The sequence below is a fragment of the Carassius auratus genome, chromosome 41 (genome assembly GCF_003368295.1).
Source record: "Carassius auratus strain Wakin chromosome 41, ASM336829v1, whole genome shotgun sequence".
NCBI lineage: Eukaryota > Metazoa > Chordata > Actinopteri > Cypriniformes > Cyprinidae > Carassius > Carassius auratus.
The window spans coordinates 21,193,892-21,209,104 of record NC_039283.1 but is presented as its reverse complement, the minus strand read 5'-3'; the positions used below and the strand labels follow the sequence as shown (position 1 = coordinate 21,209,104).

The following is a 15,213-nucleotide window of genomic DNA, read 5'->3' as shown; positions in this document are numbered from 1 at the left end:
TATTATTTATTAAGCCTTACCAAATTGGGCCTCCAATGTCACTGTTATAGTAGCTACATCCACATTAAGTGTTTTAGAATGTCCCAGAACCATGTCTTAAACTATAAGCAAAGCTGACTTATTTGAACTTGAGTCCAATTTTAAAATAAAAGAAAGTAAGCCCAGAAGAACAGATTTATTTTCTTCCCATAAAGAAAATGTGTCTGTTTTTCTTGGCTTACTTTCTTTCATGTATAATTTATTAATAAACTGTATGCCGAATTCTGCATTTTTATACCACTAAGTCCATTAATTAAGTTTTTTCTTTCTATAGGGATAGCCTATGCTTCAAATGCAGTTTACTGGGTTACGTTCATATTCTGGGCTGTCTGTTTGCTTTAATAATATGGTGTGTAATCTGTGTACTGAATTTAGTCATCCAGTGTGAAATAAGCGTTCATAGTCACGGGAAGAAGGAGGCGGGAACTGGCAAACATTCAAACAAAACTTTAATTATAAAATACTAAAAGAGGGCGACAGCCCATTCTCATGGATGACTGTCGCACACAAACAGAACCAAAACATAAAATAAAGTCTGAGCCTGGTCCTCTCCCGTCCAACACTGTCATCCGTCCCTCCTTCAGTTCTCCTTCGCGGGACTCGAGACTGGTGATATGGCGCAGGTGCTCCACAGGCCTCGCTCCATTCCCAAGGCTCTCGTCACACAGTATTTTAGATTATGCGTTTTAGTATGTCCCAAAACTGTACCTTTATAAGAATGCACTGACTATTTCTCCAAGTTCAAAACAAAACTCTATGAACCGCTCCATTGTGATCTTATGGAGCTGTATGAACTACAAGCTGTAAAGTAAACAGGAAGTGTTGGTCGGAGCTCAGCTGGTTTTGCAAGAGAATGCAAATGTTTTGCAACAGAAACACAAATATCTTTATAGAGAAGGCAAAAGTTTTGTGAGGGAATGCAAGTAATTTTGCGAGAGAATGAAAAGTTTTGCAAGGGAACTCTAGCCTGACTATGTCAGACTTCCTACTTCCGCTCAATTTCATTTCGCTTCTGTACTCAGTCTGATACAGCGTCAGAGCTTTCTGTTTGCCACCGGTCTGAAAACAGCCGGGCCAATCAATGAGCAGAGGGCGGGCTGAGAGCCGTGACGTAGATGCTAAGCACCGAGTTTTAAATTGTAGGTTAGAGAAATCGAAAACCGAAATGACCGCGGAAATGGGAAACGAGACACAGGATGCAATTCGCTCTGTTATGGAGAACATTCAACTCTTTTTCAAACTGAAGCCAGAACAAGAAGAGTGTTTAACAACAGGTTTACAGTGGAAGTTCAATCATAGATTTGAGTTCGATGCATGATGTCTGTGCGTCATGGGGCTGTACAGGCGCATAACATAAGTCATAACTAAACGTATCTGATTGGCTTACGGGTAACCAATGATTTTAAACTTCAGACAAGCGCCCCCTAGCGAGAGAGAAAACACTTCTCTATTATGCCATTCCAGACTCTGTCTACGAAGCAAAGTGAAGTAGCAGAGTCTGGTATTACCAGGCTAAGGGAACACAAATGTCTTTGCGAGAAAATGCAAAATGTTTGCGAAGGAATGCAAACGTTTTGCAAGAGAACGCAAAAAAAAATATAAAAAAAAATTTTCTGACACCCCAAATTATTTCACTCACTCTGATTTTTTTCCACCACTAGGACCCTTTAGGGGCTCCATATTAATCCACAAATGACTTAAGTGATAATATTTTATTTTACGTTACTGACACTCCCTCTGGGTCGAAATAAACCAATAGGCTACAATAAAGAGTAGTTAATTTACTCAAACAGAACACTGACTGAACTGATGTGAAGAGAGAAATGAAGACGAACACAAGCTGAGAAGCATAATTTGTGCAGCAAGCCGGATAACGAACGTACACGCCCACTGCTGGAACGGTTCTTGTTTTCGATTTAACAACCGGTTGCATTGGTTTTCGGATCAAGACTTAAACTTTTCATATGAGGTTTTAACTGACCGCAGTTACGATTACTGACTTTGTATATTTAAATGAGTATTTTCATCCCTGTGTTACGAGATTTTCGGTTTCAGTGGGTGTGACTGGTTTCTCGGATTTGCGCGTGGAACCATGGTGGAACTGAGAATTTAAGTTCACGCTCATTATGTCACGGCAGGTTTAATTAAATATTTAAAAATATATATCTATAAAAATGTTAATATATGTTCTGCGTTGCACAAACTACATTTGTTAATCATTTCGTACTCGTTTATAACGTTTTATTAATTTACAGTGCACGTTTTGTAAAATATTACAAAAAAATATAAATTTACAAATTAGTCACGCAGTTTCATAAACATATTCTTCATAAAAAAGTCCTCTAACACTATCTCTATTCTCTCTATAAAAAAGTAGACATTTCTTAACTTGATTAAAATTTTATTTTATTGGTTTATTTTAAGAAGTTTATAATTTTGTTCTTCAATGATCCATTAATTTAATAAAAATAAAAGTACATTTAAAATTACATGAATAATATATATAAACACTCACGCACGCACACACATTTCAAATAAATTAATATATAAGCCTTATAGCGTAAATGAAGTTGAACATGAACAAAGAACCATACTAATACAAATGTTATCAACACAAGCACAAGCACACTTATGTACAATTGTAATATATATATATATATATATATATATATATATATATATATATATATATATATATATATATATATATATATATATATACATTTTTTTTTTTTACATGAAAGTCTCAAATGTAGCCTACCAGACATAGTTTTAGAGCACTGCAGGCTATAGCGCAATAAACTGAAGACAAACTAATTTAGAGAGGCAGGAAATAAATACAACTAGCATAAGTGAAATAATTCAGTAACTAATAAATTAATAATTACAACAACAAAAAAATAATAATTTCAAAATTATGAACAAATGTGGTTTAGACATAGGTAAATATATGTACCTTTTATATATATATATATATATGCCGAAATACGATGAGCGTGAACTGAAATTCTCAGTTCCAACTGGTTCCACGCGCGTGTCCGAGAAAGCCATGAATATAAATTAATGGAAACCAAACATCTCTGAAACCGTAAATCTCGTAATACCGGATTGGGATGATAGACTTGATATAATTATGTCATCGCGAATGACGATATAGCCTACATTAGGGTGTAAAAGAAGGTGACCACCTACTAATAAGCCCAAGGGGGGACAAGGGGTATGTTTCTGAGGGACAATATGGGACACTGCCTTGAGTAGCGGTGCCCCCACCCCATGGGCAGGCTCACTGATAGTGGTTTACCCATTTCTAGCACATACCACCTTACATGGTATATTAATAATGCCCTATTCCCCTAAACATGTATAATTGCTGATGTACTGTATGCTTATGACAGAATCGACAAATGCACTTCCACTTACGATTTACTTTAGCTATTTAATTTTATTTATTTTTCATTACAATTTATTCACTTTAAGAATAAATTACTGCTCATATACAGCATTCGCGTTGAACAAGAGTGTATTATTTGCTCAGGGTATTTTTATTTTTTTCTCTCATGTTTTTGTAATGTTTGGGAAGCCAGAATGCGCATGCATCAACAGAAACGGTTTTTGTTTTATTTCAGCGAACCGTGCCATCCCTTCTCTATTACCTCAAGAATCAATCAATTACAGGCCTAAAACAATCATGCCCGAGCAGACGGATATTAGTACATCTCATCACACCGGCACCCGCCTCTAAATCAGTTGTATGGTCTGGTTTTCAGTCTAAAACAGTTGTCTCATTTGTTTCGAGAGGTGCGCGCGCACGCCGCGCAGTCAGCGGAGGCTCGACCTTTTTTTTTTTACCAGATTTTGAAAAATCTTCGTGATCGACTTAAAATGCTTCCAAGATCGACTTGTCGACCGCGATCGACGGGTTGATGACTCCAGATATAGATGAGCGACCAACTTTTTTTGAGCAAGCATTGATTATGCGTGACACATTCTCAATTTGTGGGACGCTTGAATTGGGCTTCAAACGCTGTGCGCGCACGCGCTGCGCGGGACGGGTGGACACCCGTTTCAAGAATAACGTTCAACATACTTAAATATCAATAAAGTGGGAGTAGGCTATGTGCTTTTATCAGTTTTGTATGATAAACGGGACAACAGTGCGACTACAGTAAACAAACAAACAAACAAACAAACAAAACACTTTTACCGTTCTAAATTCACAGATGTGTGGCCATTATCGGAAATGAAAAAAAGGTAGGCCTACGAATGATCCCGAAACACGAGATCGTTGTGGTGAATCTGGACAATCGTGAAATCGCTGTGTCGTCATCAGCGCTCCTGCAGTCGCTCTGGAGAAACTGCAGCGGCTGAATCGATCTTCTCCCGAAACCCTCTCACTTATTTTGATGCCACATGTGACGTTCAGAATTTCTAACCGGCATGCACTGCTTCAAGTAAGATTGGGATTGGACGCACCTATAAAGTTCATGTCACTCATTCTCTGCAAACAACAGAGAAGACTGAACCAGAAAACAAGAATACGTCTCATCAGAGCACAAAGCAAAGGAAAATTCAATCAAAACCCAATTTTCAGAGTAATGGATCCCAGCCAGTCTTTCAGTCAGCCTCCAGGAGCATGGGATTCATCTGAGAAATCAGCAATGTTGCATCCTTCAGCACCACCACCAGCAGACCAGGACAGTGCTGGATATCCTCCCTCCTCAGGGCCGTATTCAGGAGAAGCTGTGGTTGCTGTACAGCCTGCAGTTTTTGAGATCGCTACTCCACTGGCCAGTTCATTGCCAGATTACTTGGGTTACTCCATCTTTACCATGCTGTGCTGCTGTTTTCCTCTGGGCATTGCTGCGCTGATTTTCTCCTGCTCTGTAAGTATTAGCACATGTGCTTTCCTTTCATTTAAATTATTTAACATTTATATTACAGTTAATGTATAATAATAATAAATAGGCTATTTATTATTGGTTGCTCTATTGTCTGAAACTGTATTGCATTTTAGCAAACTTTTTTAAAGTCATATTTTTAATATAAAATATTTTTATTATTTATTTTAGCAGGACACTAATACATTTATGTAAGTGAGTATAACCAATTTAAGCAAACTGTGACATATTATACCCAAAGAATCTTCATACAGTGAACTACTAGTGAAATAGATAGATATACATTTTTTATCTCTCTATCTGAAGTTTTATCTGAAGTTATGACATTATTAAGACGAATTTGTTCTCACACAGTTTAACTATAAGTTTTTGTCACATTTTATAACCATTTTAGAAGCAATAGCAAATAAACTGTAATAATGTGAGAAAAGTTGTGAGAAATGTCTGAATACATTTTGGTTTGATTGTATATTTCATTTTTACATTGAAGACTATCCAGTGCTATTTTTCATTTAATTATTCTGTTTCTGTACCTGGACACCTACGAACCTGAAAAAAAAAAAAAAAAAAAAAACGTAAACATTGTGTAAATAAGCACAAATAAATAAAAATGAACGAACATACATAAACATTGTGTAAATAGCACAAATAAATAAAAATGAACGAACATAGAAATTAAACCATTTCAAACAGGGCCCACTGGTACAACCCCGCTGACCCCAGCTACGGCTCTGTGGGGGGTCAATATGTTTGGTTGATTTTCCTTTTTTCTGTTCATCAAAAAAAGTGAGTTTGAGCAAATTATTATTGCAGGATACAAGATAGTAATACTGGTAGTAGCCCAATTTACTTACTGACAGACACCAATGTTTCCACCAGTGTTTCCAGGGTAATTAAAATGACATCGAAGCTTTTCTGAAGACAGTCGGTTGTTTTCAAAAATACATTCATATAAAAACACCCGCGCTACATTTTAATTTTGAAATGTAAAGCGCTCATTCTATTCAATGAAATATAATCCTTCTGGAAGATTTATTTGTGGTGATCAGATTTGATATAGTGACGAGCACAAATAACTCGATGTACAGTATAGGAAACACTGAACACTGCTATAAGTCAAAAGGCCATAGTGATAGCAAAAATAAAACATTTCACACAAATTATACAGCCTGCTGCTCATAACTGCTTAAGAGTGTGATTAATCTGCGATTATGAATGCGATATTGCCTAATTGTCAGTGAACTAAGGCTCTGTGTAATGAATACCACTCTATCATAGGACCGGCTTTACTGACGAGTTGCGCATTACAGTGGAAACAATTAATTGCACAGCCCTACTTTTTTAATAGGAGTGACTAGTGGTTGAGATTTTGAAGCCCAATAAACTGCATCCATCCATCATAGAGTAAACTTTCCATCAATTTAAAAATGAAGCGTTACATGCTACTAAGAAAAGTCTGTCCCTTCTTTTGAGAACTCCCCAGATGCCATTCGCTCTAAGCAACTCAGAATGAGAACAGAAATGGTTGACATTAATGTTTTACAATTGTTTTCACAGACTCGAAACGCCAATTTCTCAGGACAGCGAGAATTAGCAGAGAAGAACTCCAAAATGACACTCATCCTGAATCATGCCTCCCTTGGTGTTGGCCTCGTTTTCATTGTACTGTTGATTATTGTCAATGTCTTAACTTTACTTAATAAAAGATGATAGAGCTGTCATGGTTGGATGCAGATTACAAACAGATTTGATTCTCTGCATTGTAAATGCCATTTGCTCAATGTATCATTAAAGCCTATGACATGTGCTTTAAGACTGATTATTGCATGTTTAGACTTTTTTTCTTATCTTGAGCTGTGCTAATTAGATTTTTTTGTATGTATATAATAAAACTGTATGTTAAAAAAAAATCTAATTAGCTGATAAAAAGGGTTTTAAAAATGTGGATTGGCAGAAATCTATCAGAAATCTGTCAATCCACATTTTTTAACCCCTTTTTTTATCATGCATGCAACATCTTTATCTGACAGTAAATAACTACTGTACCTGCCAATTTATGAAAAATTTATTTCGGGTAACACTTTATAATAACTTTAATAAATCATTAACAAACATTATATAATGCTTAACAGATCATTAGTTAATATATATATATATATATATAGAGAGAGAGAGAGAGAGAGAGAGAGAGAGAGAGAGAGAGAGAGAGATATGGCTAGAAACATGAGATAATGTGCTTGTTAATGTTTACTAAACTTATTTAACATTACCTAAAGATCAACAGATAGTTCATTTAAATTACAATGCTTACAAATGTCACTAAACATTTAATTCATATGATCATGCACATCTTGAAAATCGACACATTATTTTTTTCAGATGCTTTACAATGATAAAAGCTTTTGTTAATGTACAACACTTTTGCTGTTATTGAGGTGTGATATGGGTAGGTTAGGGTTAGGGTTTGGTATTATGGGTTTGTTTAAGGGTTGGATAAGGGCTCAACAAGTGTAGAGGGGTCAGTTTTTGATTATTAAAAGGGAGCATGGTTCAATCTGTTTATATTACATTGTTTTGAGAAATGAACAAGTATTTTTATTTGTTTTTTCCTGCTGATGTATGATTCAAGGAATACCCTGTTTAATGATGAAGTATATACTAATATAAATGTTGAGGAAATAAAAATGTTTTACACCCAAATTACATATATTATGTCTTTAAGGAGCATGTGCATAAACTTAACTAAACACCCTTTATACAAACGTTGTTACAGCAGCTAGAAATCCAATTCCCATAAAGGTACTGAGTGATAAGTAAACATTTATAGTTTTACATTTAGAGTGTTCCTGTAGCTCAATTGGTCGCGCATTGTGCTGTTAAGCGCAAGGTTGGGGGTTCGATTCCCCGGAAACACATGATAGGTGAAAATTGATAGCCTGAATGCACTATAAGTCGCTTTGGATAAAAGCGTCTGCTAAATGTACACATTTTTTACATTTATAAACATGAATAGTTTCCACTTTAGATTGGGTACTGCAAAAACATGAATAAATTATTAATAAATTATTTGTTAAGATTTGAAAACAGAAGAAGTCAACAAACGAAGACCAAATATATGACCTTTACAGGCTGTGATTATGAGTTAATGAATAATACGTTAATTTTAATAGTTCATTGAATAGTAAAGAGCATAAAATTATTGTTTCAAGTAAATTTTTCACAACATTTGTAAATGTAAAAAAGAGCATTAGGTAATTTGTGAAGTGAAGTTTAATTTGTTTGCTTTCTAAAGTACATTAACAAATAAGCTTGTAATCATTGTATAATTTATATTACATTCAATGACTGCATCTTTCAAATTACTGTACAAAAAATATTTCCTCACTCAGCGCACTCAAATAGAATCACCAAAGATATATATATATATAACACGCATGCATAAACACGTACATGCATACAAAAATCAACTTGATTTCTACAGTAATACTACAAATTCAGCTCCAGAAAAGTTGGGATATCTTGTGAAATGTCATAAAATCAAGAACATGCTATTTGTTAATTATCTTCAACCTTTATTTAACTGACTTGAATTGCAAAGAAAACAATTCCAATGTTTTCACTGGCCAACTTCATTTTATTTCATAAAAATATATAAACAAATGTTGATTTTTTTTTTTTTTACACTACATGTTGGGACAGAGGCATGTTTACCACTGTGTCAAATCACCTTTCCTTTTAATTACACATTTTACAGTAATCATCTATGAATTAAGAATGCAAAAAAATTGCCTTTTGCATTTTCACCATCTTTTAGACAATCTAAGATTAGCTCGGGCTAAGAGAACTCGCTGGCATCTCTGTTTAAACCTGATGTATAGATTTATTCTTTTGTAACAGAGATTCATGTTGCAGACTATGTTAAGTGGCAGTTGTTTTGTAGGAGTTAGTGTTGCAGTTTTATTACCATATATAAAGATTTTGTACTGTAATGTAAGCTTGGACCACGTAACATATACTTGCAATGAATTCTCTAAACAGAGTGGTGTCATTGTTATTTTCTGATGACATTTTACAAACAAAAACATTGTATTGTGCTACATGTTTTTAGTGTTTTAGGTCATTGAATGACAGCATGTTTGCTGGGGCGAAAACCTTGCTAGTGTAATGGAAGAATGAGTTGATCTGAGTCATGTTTGGAACATGCTCAGGAATTATGAAAACATCACATTTTTGTCCTGATATTTAATTTTCCTGAGCTCATCAGGTTACATGTTGATTCCACCAGGTGGCACCTGCAGTCAACCTGGAGAAGTTACAGTAAATTCAATCTATGCTAAAATCTTATCACTCCTCCCCTTACAGAGCAACCCAACCTACCAGTCACCTTAAGAGGAATGTGTTAAGCAACAGATAAATCACTGACTATTGAGTACACACCAGAGACAGACTCGGATCAGTAGTGCAGAAAAGCTCATTGCAGTCACGAGAAACATGGATTCAAGAAAGTTTCCAACAGACCGGAATTCAGAATCACGGTACCATTTGCTTCCACTGCAACAGGACCCTCCAGAGTACTCCGAGGTTGGATTCCCTCCCTCTTACATCGCTTCACAGCAATGCGGAGCTCCGCTGGCGTCTGGTCTGTGCACTCAGGGCTCATATCTGGAGCAGCATATGGTCACTGTGCAGCCTACTGTTGAAGTGTTCACTCCACTGGCCAATCCACTGCCAGATTACCTGTGCTACTCCATCTTTACCATGTTGTGCTGCTGTTTACCTCTGGGATCGGCTGCTCTTGTTTACTCCATCACAGTAAGTATTAGTTCATGTACTGTACCTGTCTTATCCACCATTTTCCTCAATGCGGAAGTAAGCCTATGGGTGAGACTTCCATTCCATTAACCGACCATAGGTAAATAACGAGGAGAATAACAACGTGCAGTACACAGTAACTGTTTGCAGTACAAACTAGTGTGTTCCTAATTAAGATAACAGATTAAAATCATATGATATCACACATCAATTTTCAATATCAAGCAGCAAAGCGAACTGTTTTGTACAGCCAAATATAGGACCCAAATGAAACCGGAAGCTAACCAAACTCTTCATATAAAATTTATGTTTTGTAACTTCAAGGTACTAATATGCACCATTTATAGGCAAAGATGTACCTTTTGAATGGCATGTTTCACTTAATAATAGGAACTGAAACAGACGATAGTGAAAGTCCAAATAATGAAGCCATGGCTGTACTGAAATATTTACCAAGGTTCGTATTTCAGTATTTGTAAAGAATTACTCTAATCTTCAGAAATTAATCTTTTTAATTTCCAGCCTGCATCAAGCTTTATTTATGACATGAATCATTGTTACTATTGTTATATTGTTTCAAAGTCTTATTTTTCATAGTTTTATTTTTTCACAAGACCGACATGCTCAGATTTTTTGCAACGTAAAATATGAAAGGTGTCTGTCGGTAGATTTGTGTTCCTCAGTTTTAAATTTTTGTTCCTGTTTTTTAGCTTACTTTTACTTTCTATTACAGAGAAAGATGTGTGGTCCCACAGAACAAAAACTTAATTTATCACAGGTCCTCTTAGTACAAAAAAGAAAACTTTAATACATGCATTACAGAGATCCTTTCAAAACAAAAAAATACCCTAGCTGCTACTGCTGTCATCCTACAGCTCTTGCTAGTTTTCACTGTTAAACTCAGCTATTCTCTGTGGTTATATAAAAACACCTGCAAAATACTTCTACCAAGTTGTTTTTCAGAGAGAAACATAATATTTTGTGACAGGATATAGGACGGGACAGTGTGAGAATGATTTGATGCCATTCAGTCAACAGATATTTCCCAAGGGGGATTTTATGAACAAAATTCAAGTGCAAACCTTCAACGTAGCAGAGAGTGGGGCACAACCTAACACATATTTTTTTTATCCACATACATTTCACACCTGTCTATTACAAATATGTGGTCTTGTTTCATAATAAGTGTATTTTTTCTTGTCTTGTCTTGTCTTTTTTTTTTTTTACCCCCAAAAGACTGATAGTGAAAGTGATAAAGCCCCATCGGTGGGGAACATTGTAACAACTGATGGGTTATATTGTAACATGACCACATGTCAGCTTAAAATGTTGTCTGATCTAATGAAAAATATATACTAGACAAGAGCCCTTTTAAAGCCTTTAAAAACTAAAAAATAATTTAAAATAAACTAAATTAGCTTGGGATGGCCCTGATGTTTTGAGCCCCTCTGTTTTGAACAGGCGTTGCAGATTAACTCAGAAGTAAACACCCACTTCTCTGATTGGCTAATGTTGTATATTTGACAGCCTACTTTCTTCATAGATGTACGCTGTTGTGATTCAGATTTAAAATTCATAAATACTCAGTACATATGAAATGATCTGTAATAAGTGAAGTGACATTCAGCCAAGTATGGTGACCCATACTCAGAATTTGTGCATTTAACCCATCCGAAATGCACACACACACACACACACACACACACAGAGCAGTGGGCAGCCATTTATGCTGCGGCACCCAGGGAGCAGTTGGGGGTTCGATGCCTTGCTCAAGGGCACCTAAGTCGTGGTATTGAAGGTGGAGAGAGAACTGTACATGCACTCCCCCCACCCACAATTCCGTCCAGCCCAAGACTAGAACTCACAACCCTTCGATTGGGAGTCCAACCCTCTAACCATTAGGCCACGACTTCCCCTAATAACAGACAAAGCAATAGTGAGCACATAATAAAAACAGTTCCTCACACTTGTGTGGTGCCACATTACCGTCATTTTCAAAATAGTCTCCAAAGCATCGTCTTTTAGTTTCAGTCTTTCGGAGAATCCTACGTTTAATTGTGCCTTGTTTGAAAACGAGTCCGCTGTAAAAATGAAATGAACAAAGGACCAAGTTCTCACTGATGAGGTCTGGATCTTTATTAAAAATAAAAAAATAAAGTTCATCCACTTTTTCCTAATGTTGGGATCAGAAAGAATGCAATACAAAGACTGTGTTTTCCACATATTGGCACTGCACTGCACAGCGTCTAGTTTTCTTCTGAACATCTTTATTGATTGGTTTGCCTCTCTCATTATTTACACTCTGCATGAGTCAGTGGGCGGGGCTAAACAGGCAGTGATGTTGAAGCAGGCCTTGATCATCTTTTGTGGAGGCAGGGTTTAGCCACACTATTATGTCATAAAGTGATACATTCCACAAGTATAAGCAGTTTTTAGACTAACAACAAAGTTTTGAGTTCTGAGGTTTTTTGTTTTGTTTTATGACCTCTTGTATGTCAAAATATCAAGGGAAATTTGAATTCTCAGTTCATGACCCCTTTAAGTTATTTATCAAAAAGTCTAGGGTTTTATCCTTCAACAATACCTGAGACCACAGCCAAGCGGTGTATGTTTGGAATTAAGCCAGTTTTGAGATTCAAGCCAAAATTCCTGTACAAGTTCAAACTGGAAGAACATATGTTCCACAGTTTCGATATCTCTCACACAGAACCCTCATGAATCTTTTTTTGTTGTTGTTTGTTTGTTTGTTTTTTAGTGATTACTTTGTAATCACTCCATAAATCAAAAAATACTGTCAACAGCCAGAAAAAAAAAAATTATAAGGAAAATCTCTCTGTAACATCTTTCAGAATATAAACTTCCTGGTTTGGTGTGTGAGAAAAAAAAAATGTAATAACAGAATAGTAGTAATATAAGCAAAGTAGCCCAAAGTCTCAAAATTGAGCAAAATCTTTGGTTTTCCAACTTTGTATAATTATATTTATTATCTTACTTTTCTCTAAACCATCATAAAAATAGGTCATGCCAGACCAGTTAATCTAGTTTAGACCACAGTACTACAGGTAGCAGCAGATCTGAAGATTCCAAGAACTAGTGCAAATGCTTATGACTGAAGTTTATGGACTCTTACCAAAAGATACATATTTCGTGATTTTGTTACAGCCAATCATACAAATCGATTGTTTTACACTGTAAGTGTTGCTTTTTGTGTAGTTTTCTTAATGATTTTGTATTCTGTGAAGCGTTTTGATTTTATTTTTATGTGCAATATGTTATTTAAGAAAGGTGCTATACACAGACAAACATTGTGACACTATTATATTTAACTTATTTTACAGACTCGAGATGCTAACATGTTTGGACACCAGCACATAGCAAGCAGAAACTCCAGAATGGCACGCATCCTCAACCATGTCAATGTTGCTGTTGGCCTGATCTTCTGTCTGATTTTTGTAATCTACGTCATTCTTTTTCTTACTTCACTTTATGGCTGACTATAATTGTAAGCAATCTCATGGTAGGACAGGATGCTTTTAAATGCTAATGTTGCTTAAGGTATTTTGTTTATATGATTTCTTTACTCTATGTATGAGGAGCTCCATCTGGAGGACAAGAGAGGGAAGATTCAGTGTGTTTAGTGTAATTGACTCCTCACCATATCATTGTTTATACATAATTACAAGACATGCTTTTGCTTATAATCTTTTTTTTAAAAACAATGGAAGCTTTAACTGTTAAAGTAAATGCAGTTTTTTTTTCTGCTTGTCTTTATATTAGGCTACTTAAAGCCTGGATTAATCAATAACAGAAATTATGTCTTATTTTATCCAACTTTTGTCTGTTTTTGCCATAATATACTAACATATTCATTTTCATCTGGTTTTATATTCTTCTTCATTTACATTTACATTACATTAAATTACATTACATTCTTCTTCATCATCAACATCTTCTTATTGAATAAAAGAATGAATGAAACATTTATTTAGTGCTTTTTTGTGTATTGCTGCAGACCCAAAAGCACTTTACAATCATATCATAGGATCGCTCCTCACCTCCACCAGTGTGCACAAATTCCAATCCAAAAAATATTTAGATCACCTCTCAAAAGAAAAAGAAAAACAGAGATGTCTGAACAAAATGCAAGTTTTGGCCATTAGCAATCCATATAGCCTAAAGCACCCATCGCTAAAAACAGCAGTAGCCTGCATTCTAAAATGTTTCATGTGGAAAACAGTAATATAAAAAAATCTAATTTAGTACACACCTTATTGATGATGTGTGCTTAATGCAGACAAGCAAACGAGGCTGTAATATGAATGCAATGCGCTGGTTAAGAGTTTTCCTTATAATGTTGTTATATGGGAAAACATTTCATATTAAACTTTATGCATTGCATTTATATTCTCCTACAGAGTAGGCCTCATCGATAAGGTGTTTACTTAAATATCACTGTCTTAACACATTACAACTAAACCTCATACAAATATCTGGAGTTCATTGGACGAAAGCTTTGTTTTCCCCTCCATGTGGGCGTTCGCCAGTTCAATAGATGGGGGTTATTATAGGATACTATGATTGACTAGGGCCAGAGAATTTAGCCAGGATACTGCAGATAGACCCCTAATCTACTCTTTTCAAGAAGTGCCATGCTGGGATTGTTAATGACCACAGAGAGTAAGGACCTCGGTTTAACGTCTCATCTGAAGGACGTCCTTTTTACAGTATAGTGTCCCCGTCCCTATACTAGGACATTAGGACCCACACAGACCAGAGGGTGAACATCCACTGCTGGACTCACTAACAAATCTTCCAGCAGCAACCTAGTTTTCCCTGGAGGTCTCCCATACATGTATTAACAGGCCCAAGCCTGCTTAGCTTCAGTAGGTAACAAGTCTTGGGCTTCAGGGTGATATGACTTTGGCCATATCCTCTTACTTTTTACAAACCCAGGGTTCTCCAGGGTAGCAGTCTTTACAATTAAAGTGACCTCGTATAAACAATCTCTAGTACCTGTATTATCTGTATTTATTTATATTATCTGGTTATCACAAAAAGCAGAATACGCTATAAGTCAATGATCAGAAATATCAAACCTTAGTCTTGGCCACCAAATAATGTAATTCATAAATTATGTAAATCCTACAAAACATATGATAATACAGTTCAATTTATTTACATTCATGCATTTGTCCAAAAAAAAAAAAAGTAATTTATTAGTTTGTTTTTAATTATTTTTAATTTTATGTTTTAATTTTACAGTTCTAGTAATTTTGTTATTTTGTTATTGTAGGCCTTTTTTAAATCTATGTAGGCTAGTTTTTATTTGTTTACATACATTTTAGTTTTAGTTATTTTAGCACATCAAGTTGTTGCACTAAATTAAAATAAGAAATGTTTTATTGGCAACTAGCTGAAACAAAAATTGTATTTATTTTTATTTAATAAATAAGTATGTTTCTAG

At 35.4% G+C, this 15,213-nt stretch overlaps 2 protein-coding genes across 2 annotated transcripts; both read left to right on the top strand.

Moving 5' to 3' along the window:
* Positions 1–4,545: 4,545 nt before the first annotated feature.
* Positions 4,546–6,847, top strand: LOC113059253 (synapse differentiation-inducing gene protein 1-like). Its single transcript, XM_026227610.1, has 2 exons — positions 4,546–4,922; positions 6,495–6,847. The coding sequence occupies exons 1-2, from the start codon at positions 4,635–4,637 to the stop codon at positions 6,645–6,647; spliced, it is 441 nt and encodes a 146-aa protein (XP_026083395.1). The 5' UTR covers positions 4,546–4,634; the 3' UTR covers positions 6,648–6,847.
* Positions 6,848–9,339: 2,492 nt separating this feature from the next.
* Positions 9,340–13,674, top strand: LOC113059251 (synapse differentiation-inducing gene protein 1-like). Its single transcript, XM_026227608.1, has 2 exons — positions 9,340–9,749; positions 13,088–13,674. Exons 1-2 carry the CDS (start codon positions 9,429–9,431, stop codon positions 13,241–13,243), a joined length of 477 nt encoding a protein of 158 aa, XP_026083393.1. The 5' UTR covers positions 9,340–9,428; the 3' UTR covers positions 13,244–13,674.
* The last annotated feature ends 1,539 nt before the right edge of the window (positions 13,675–15,213 follow it).

Bases quoted from the DNA above. Each gene is read 5' to 3' on its own strand.
- LOC113059253 (XM_026227610.1), top strand. From the start codon at position 4,635: ATGGATCCCAGCCAGTCTTTCAGTCAGCCTCCAGGAGCATGGGATTCA. The intron at 4,923-6,494 runs GTAAGTATTAGC...TTGTTTTCACAG, and splicing joins CGCTGATTTTCTCCTGCTCT to ACTCGAAACGCCAATTTCTC.
- LOC113059251 (XM_026227608.1), top strand. From the start codon at position 9,429: ATGGATTCAAGAAAGTTTCCAACAGACCGGAATTCAGAATCACGGTAC. The intron at 9,750-13,087 runs GTAAGTATTAGT...CTTATTTTACAG, and splicing joins CTCTTGTTTACTCCATCACA to ACTCGAGATGCTAACATGTT.